The 7,763-nt window shown below is 35.1% G+C and overlaps 1 protein-coding gene and 1 non-coding gene across 8 annotated transcripts in view; one reads left to right on the top strand and one right to left on the bottom strand.

Moving 5' to 3' along the window:
- Window positions 1-4,754: 4,754 nt before the first annotated feature.
- On the top strand, window positions 4,755-4,827 carry TRNAG-CCC (transfer RNA glycine (anticodon CCC)). The gene has a single exon. It is a non-coding gene; the product is annotated as a tRNA-Gly (tRNA).
- A 105-nt stretch (window positions 4,828-4,932) lies between these two features.
- Window positions 4,933-7,763, bottom strand: part of TUT4 (terminal uridylyl transferase 4) — a 128,908-nt gene continuing 126,077 nt past the window's right edge. For 4 of the 7 annotated variants that reach the window (XM_020871444.2, XM_020871447.2, XM_020871445.2 and 1 more), the window contains exons 29-30: window positions 6,513-6,671; window positions 4,933-5,575 (exon numbers count right to left, since the gene is read on the bottom strand). In XM_020871444.2, the coding sequence (XP_020727103.2) occupies window positions 5,487-5,575; window positions 6,513-6,671 (248 nt within the window). In that variant the 3' untranslated portion in view covers window positions 4,933-5,486. Of the gene's footprint in view, window positions 5,665-6,512; window positions 6,672-7,763 lie in introns of all 7 variants that reach the window. The other 3 variants (XM_020871448.2, XM_020871449.2, XM_020871450.2) reach the window with 1 other exon arrangement.

Below are 7,763 nucleotides of genomic sequence, written 5' to 3'. Positions count from 1 at the left end.
CTTTAAAATGGGAAAAAATAATTGATTTCCTGTGGCTCTGCCCCTGGCAACAATTGTGAAGACAGACTGCCTCACAGGATCCAGTTTCTTGGGAAGTCATATCTATTCATAGGCTAAACATCCTATTACTTGTTGAACTTAAGGACTTTTGCATCAATATTAAAGCATTTGGGGATCATATTTGGAGATTTCATGTTCTTCAATAATTGCTCTCCTGATAATATTTGAGCTAATAAAATCATAAGGGTTATTATGGTTCATCATACAACTATATATAGGACTGTCTTTAAAAATTAAATGTAAGCACCTCTATTTGTATCTGTTATAGAGAGTCCTAGCAGTTATTTCTTTTATCAAAGTGTTCTAAATGGGAAGAAAAAAGTGTATTCTGGCTGAACGACCTATGGACCAACCAAGTTATCGTCCAGTATATTAGTTTTAAAAGTATATTTTTAAAGTATAAAAATGTAGAAACCCACCCTAAACCCCAGTAGTATTTAATACCAAAAATAAACCTTCCCAAGCATAAACTACAAACTTAAAGCCTACTTGAGAGTGGGACATGTCAAACCTCTCTCTCTGGAGATCACTTTGATAAACTACAGAATTGTAGAGCAGATGAATTTAGGACAAACCTTGCTGAAGGACCATTTCTGTCATCTGTGTGCTAGCCTACTGCATGAGTGAGGCCTTGGAACTAAAGGTTTACAACTTTCTTTGGCCTGTATTGAGACATATTTTGCATCTTACCTCTATACTTATACATACTCTGCACTAAAACAGATTTTAAGAAAATATTCCTTATGCAAAATACATTCTGATATTTCTATGCATTATCAGTTTTACCATTGGGTGTACAACCACTAAATTGTTTATACTCCCCACAATTTGAATTATACTGCTTTAAAAGCTTTGCCATTGGGCATGACGACATTTTAATACTAACGAATGGGCAAAGGAAACAGTGGATTTGGTGAGAGGCTTCCAATGTAACAACCCAACTTAAAGTTCATTCCTCTAGCCCCTTTCCATTATTTTTGGCAGATCTAAGTTTAATTAAGCACTAATCAGAAAAGAATGCTCACATGCTGGTCATTCTGAGCCAAAAAAGGAACAAGTTTCTACAGATTCAAAAAAGGTAAAATGATCTGTTTTTTTTAAATACAAGTTCAAAGAGATTAAAAGATAAGAGGTGGAAAGTAAGCATGGCAGAGCTTGAAGAAATGAAGATTTGAAAACTGTAAATGAAAGCCTCACAAAATGCAAAATAGACAAGGCACAGAGAAAACAGACTGGAGGAAATAAAAAATGGAAAAAGCTGTAGAGATAAAAAGATATGGAAAGAAATCTTGCCTATGATTAACTGATATTTCTGATAAAGAGAACTGAGCAAATCAACTTAAATTCAAACAGAAGAAAAATCACCTTGATTTAAAGAGATAAAGAATTATATGGGTACCCAAGCAGAGAAATCAAGTCATGTATAGTGAGGGAAAGGATCAGGATGGCTTCAGGTCTCCATTAAGGCAGTGAAGCAAAAGGCTCCAAAGGTGTAAGGAAATGTGTGCCAGGAACTTTATACCCAGCCCGAGTTGTCCTTAAAATATAAAGGGAATAGACATTCTTAAGTATGCAAGTACTTACAAGCATACAACCACTTGGGGAAAAAACTGCCTAATGTTACTGAACAAGAAATGAATCAAATTAAGGACTTAGGGGAAAAAAAGTAGTAAAAGAAATGGCAGTAAACACTTCAGAAATTTTAAGTAAAAATAATGGGAAATCATTAAGACAAATGAAATATTTGAACACTGTGCAGAAATAATGTAAGCAGGAAGTAGAACTCAATTTTTTATGACAAGTCATACGATCTCTAAAACATACATGAAGCTGGAAAAAAACAAAAACTCCAGCCTCTCTAATGTTCTCTATACTTGTCCTTAATTTTAGGAGTCTTTAGAACTAGATTCTCTTGTAGAAAAAATTTTTTTATAAGTTGAAAATTTTACATTTTTTTCTTTGGTTAAATTGAAGTAAAATTAATTTGCTATATGTACTAAATACAGCATATGAACCCACTTTTGTAAAACTTGTCCTATGTATGTGTAACTATATATATGATACATGTATATTAAAGAGATGGTTTGAAAGAATGAAATTCACTGGATATTAATAGTATTTCTGGTTTATGGAATTTTTAGTGATTTTTATACTGTTATTTAATGCTCTTTTTGTAATAAACAGATTATCCTTTACAAGGAAAAATTGTGTTTGGCATTTAGGGCTTTTTTATAAGCTTACCAACACATTTGATATATTGTTTATTGGAATTGCAAATTAGTAACCACTTTTCAGCAACACAGCAATTTTGTAATATGTAGCTTCCCAGGTGGCGCTAGTGGTAAGAACCTGCCAGTGTCAGTGCAGGAGACGTCACAGACGCGGGTTAGATCCTTCCGTCCAGAAGGTCCCCGGGAGCAGAGAAGGCAGCCCACTCCAGTGCTCCTGCCCGGAAAACCCTGTGGATGGAGGAGCCTTAAGGGCTACAGTCCACGCAGTCCCACAGAGCTGGACACAAAGAAGCGACTTGGCAGAGCTCAGCAGGAACCTTTGAACCTTTATCCTTTTTATCTGATAATACCATTTATAAGAATTCACCGTAATAGAATACAGTTGATCTTTGAATAATGTGAGTTTGAACTGCATGAGTCCACTTGTTTGCAGTTTTTTTCCCAATAAACATTATAGTTCTACATGATCAAAAATTGGCTGAATCTACAGATGTGGATATGGAGGGCCAACTATGGGATTTGAGTACCTGGGGATTTTGCTATCTGCCACAGATCCTGGAACCAATTCTCTGTGGATACTGAGAGCTGCCTATAACCAAATACAAGAGCAGCCTATTCTATCATCATTTTACATATATATTTTATAAATGAGAAGAGCTGGAAACAGCAGAAATGTCTATCTACAGGGGACTGAATGAACATATAGTATGTTATTGTTCATATTTTTTAATAACCTAATGACAAGGGAAAATATTAATTACTCCATGTGATTAAACACTATACAAAAATTTCAAAGCAATGTGATCTTAAGCATGTGTGTATATGTATGTGTATTCTCTGCAGAAGACTGAATTTCAGACTTTTCAATTGATCTACAAGAGATTTGAATTCATAATTTTATAGTTTATATGAAAAGTCTGTACATTTTAAAACTTAGCTACTACCACATAAATTACAAACTTAAGTTTTCTATTTTTCAACTTGAACATTTCTACAGTTGAATACTAGCAATTACTGAAGGAGGGACAAGTGAGATGCCGGAAATTACTACATAGGAACACTGTTAAAGAAGTAAAACTTAGGTGACTGGGGTTTATTGCCCCATAAATACCTTTTGCCAGATGGTATACTACCTACCTTTGAGACGGAAGGCTGAACTGGGGCAGTCTCTTGTAGATTAATTTTGGGGGCAAGGGGTGCTGCACTGCACAGCTTTTGGCATTTTAGCTCCCTGTCCAAGGATTGAACCCAGGCCCTTGGCAGTGCGAGTGCACAGTCTTAACCACTGGACCACCAGGGAATTCCCAAATCATTTTCTTTTTAATGAATAATTAAAATATGTACAAAAGTAGAACAGAAAAACCAGCACTCTATTCTCTAAGACCTGAAAGGACATGAAATGCTTAGAACACTGACTTTAAAGAAAAATTTTGAATTCTCTTAAGTCATTTTAACAGAAAAGTGTACGTTGGGCCAATTACTTACCTCATTATTAATAAAACCAATAAGCTAAACTCCACCACTTAGGAGGATTCCACGAGGCTGTGAATGAAGCTTTTTTTTTTAAGTTTAACTGACCAACAACACTATGTTAGTTCCAGGTGCACAGCATAGTAATTCATAATGAGCGCCAAGGCATGCTGAAGCTTTAATATGAAAAACTAACAGCTTAACATTTAATAAATTTCTTTCCAAGGCTATAAGTATAGCAGGAAAGCCTTCCAACCACCTGCAATAGATTTCAAGCATCTTCCTTCCATATTGGAAACTGTGGCAAAAGCCCACATGCTCTCCTATTTAAGGAACACGTATCTGTGAGGAAGCAAAACAAAGATAATATACTGTTCTTAAAAGACATTTGTATTTACTTATTCTGCAGATTTCCAAGTAAATCTATAGCATCATTTAGTTTGAACCCTGGCAAGTCTCTCTCAGTTGTTCATATAAGATGACCTCACTTCAACGTAGAGTACCAAGAATAGTTAAGAAATCTACCACCAACAATACAAGTTTGAAATCCAACAATAATCACCGATCACGAGGTATTATTGGTAAACACCATCCGTGCAAGTGTATTTTCCAGGCAGTAATACAGGGCTCAAAACAGTCTGGCATATGTTAGTTCCTCAGTAAATAAGAATTACTTTCCCTCCATTCTAAGCATCAATATCAGTTTCAGTGGTTTAAAAACTCTGCTTCAAAAAAAAAAAAAAAAACTCTGCTTCAAAGATCTGTTTCAATTCTATTCCCAACATGTAACTGTCCTAACTTTAGAATTCATTTTGTTTTGCACCTCCAGTTTTTTCAATGACAAAATGAGATAGTATCTTCGTCTATCAATCTCATATGGGTGTTGTGAAGATCCAATAAAATAAAATGAAAAGATTCTTATATCTTTTTCTAAAACTAAGTCTGTGATTTAGAATAGTCTATTCACTGGGAATAAAACAAATCTCCAGGGCTTCCCTGGTAGTCCAGTGGCTAAGACTCTGTACTCCCAATGCAGGGGGCCTGGGTTCGATCCCTGGTCAGGGAACTAAGACAGGGTGCAGCCAAATAAATAAATACATACTTTAAAAAAAAATCTCTGAATTGTAACATTATATTCCTATCATCTAAACAACTAGATGAATTAACCAAATTTGACTCTTGTCAAAAAGATTTATTAACTTAAAATAGAATTACTTCAAATACAGACAAAAGCAAATTTCTGTTCAAGTATGAATATTTTCAATATACAAGAATGTAAAAGAAAAAAATTCTAAATCTTCAATCTTGAGGTTTTATTTTATTATTTTTTTACCTTTTAAAAAGTTTTTGGCACTACAAGGTTTCGTAAAGAATAGAAGTGACAAATTTAAAACACATGAAAGTCTTTCCTAATTCTTAAGAACAATATATATAAAGTCTGAAGCAACCAAAGTATGAATACAGCTAATAGAAAATAAAGAATGTAATTTTTAAATTCTCTCTTTATACAATTCATCAAGGTTAAACAAAACAAAATTCCCTTAAAAATAGGGTAATAAAATAGATGAAATTTGTATCACTCAATTTGGTGATACTAGTAAAAACTATAGTTCATATTTATATACAAATAATACAGTCTTTAAAAACAGTCTTAGAATTTAAATAAGCTATCTAAACGTTAAAATTTTAAATCAGAACCTGATTTATTTTATTTTCCATTAAATGTCACTTTTTCTGCTGAATGTAACTGACACTGAGGTACGGATACCCTTGAGACAGCAGGATTGGCTGGTTGCTGTGCATCTGTAGACCAGCTGAAAGAAAATGGACTTGCATTACTCCGACACGTTTCCTCTTGGTGGGTGGGGACAACGCTCTCTACACCGACGGGTGGCACATCTGTCTGTTGGACACAACACAGACAGGAAACTGAAAGGCTTGTGCCTATTTATCTGACAACCTCTTAGAATTAACTTTTTTCCCCTAGACATGCCCTATCTGAATTGAGATAAACTGTGGAGGCAAATAAGACTAGATAAAATGCTATTCATTACTTAGATCAAAGCCATTACTGATACATAAGTACCAACAGAATATAATCAATTCAAATGTCATTCAAATCTCAGTTTTACTACACAAATCGACTATTACACTACTCAACTCAAAAATTCTACTAGATTCCATTGCTTACTAAACTAAATCCAAACTCCTTTATAATATGACCTCAGCCGACCTTCTCTAGCCTCATTACCCACACATTTTTCCATTTACCTCATCTACTCCTACTGTTTTCTCTTTTTTCCTTTTCTTTTTACTGAGGTAAAACTGAGTGATTTTGCATATATTTTTGCCTCAGCTAAGAACACTCTTCTCTAATCTCTACACAATCTCCAGGAAAAAAAATTCCATATGTTTCAAGACCTAATTCAAATGTAAAAATCTTAGGCAGTTTGATCCTTGGTGTCCATATTCTGCTCTCTCTGCTAGGGCAAAGTTAATGGATTCCTCTAAGCTCCTATCCTTGTATGTTTTACATGTCTAACTTTCCTAATTAAATATGTATTAAGTGTAGGTGTTTATTTAATTCTGCTTGAGCAATAAGCATCTAGCACAGTCTCACATATAGTATGCTCTCTCAGTAAATATTTACTGAATTCATAGTTTCACTCCCAGATCCTGGCCTTTATAAAGGCTCCACTGTCCCATAACAAAACCCACTCAGCCTTGTAACAAATATGTAAGCAATGGTACCTTGAGTATAGAAAGGTTTGTTGGGCTGGAATCTGGCATTTCCCTGATGCATGAAGTTCTGATGCAAACCATAAGGCCACGAAGCTGGGACAAGAGGGAAATGGGGTCGTGGTGCATGTTCCCAAGGAATTGGAGGATTCAGTCCTGGAAATCCTGGCTCTGCATTTCAAGAACAAAGGAAAGATATATGTTAAAACATCACCTTGTTCATTCATACATCCCTTCATTCCACAAAGATTTACTGGTCATCCATTGACCAAGAAATATGCTAAACGCAGAGGATACCTTCCTCCCAAATTATTTTAAAAAAAATTTTTATTGAAGTATTGTTGCTTTATAATGCTGTGTTAGTTTCTGCTATGCAGCAAAGTGAACCAGCTATATGCTACACATATACCCTCTTTTTTTGAATTTCCTTCCCATTTAGATCACCACAGAGCACTGAGTGGAGTTCCCTGTGCTATACAGTAGGTTCTCATTAGTTATCTAAATGTCTTATTTATGAATAATTTGAGAACAATTACAGTGTTTTATTTCTTAAAGTTTTTTTGGTTGACATATTTACACAATTAAGACTATATATTAATAGTGTAGGACTTCCCTTGTGGCTCAGATGGTAAAGCATCTGCCTACAATGTGGGAGACCCAGGTTCGATCCCTGGGTTGGGAAGATCCTCTGGAGAAGGAAATGGCAACCCACTCCAGTACTCTTGCCTGGAAAATCCCATGGATGGAGGAGTGTGGTAGGCTACAGGCCATGGGGTCGCAAAGAGTTGGACACGACTGAGTGACTTCATTTGACTTAATAGTGTAAATCATATCAGTTGTGTATATAGAACAATAGTGTACATATGTCAATATATGTATTATGTACAGTGTATATATGTCAACCAAAAAAATTTAAAGGAATAAAACACTGTAACTGTTCCTAAATTATTCATAAAGGAAATATTTAAGAAGACATATACAATAGTATGTGGTAATTGCTGTGACAGACTGGTAGATGGTGTCTAAAAAGGGGACTATTCCAACTGTTCAAAGACAGAGAAGGTTTTCCTAAAATGATTGACTAAATTGAATTTTAAAGGAAAAGGAACAAGTTAGGCAAAATGGGACAGGGAGGGAATTTCAGACAGAAGGGATAGTGTGTTCAAAAGCCAGGAAGCAGAAAAGTACAGCCAGCTTGGGAAGCTGCAGAACAACTGGCAATACAGAGACAAATGCAAAGGAAAGCAGAGGTTAGAGGAAAGG

Source organism: Odocoileus virginianus, chromosome 5 (genome assembly GCF_023699985.2).
Source record: "Odocoileus virginianus isolate 20LAN1187 ecotype Illinois chromosome 5, Ovbor_1.2, whole genome shotgun sequence".
NCBI classification, from domain to species: domain Eukaryota; kingdom Metazoa; phylum Chordata; class Mammalia; order Artiodactyla; family Cervidae; genus Odocoileus; species Odocoileus virginianus.
The sequence above is the reverse complement of the archived record's forward strand: the minus strand, read 5'-3'. Positions and strand labels throughout refer to the sequence as shown.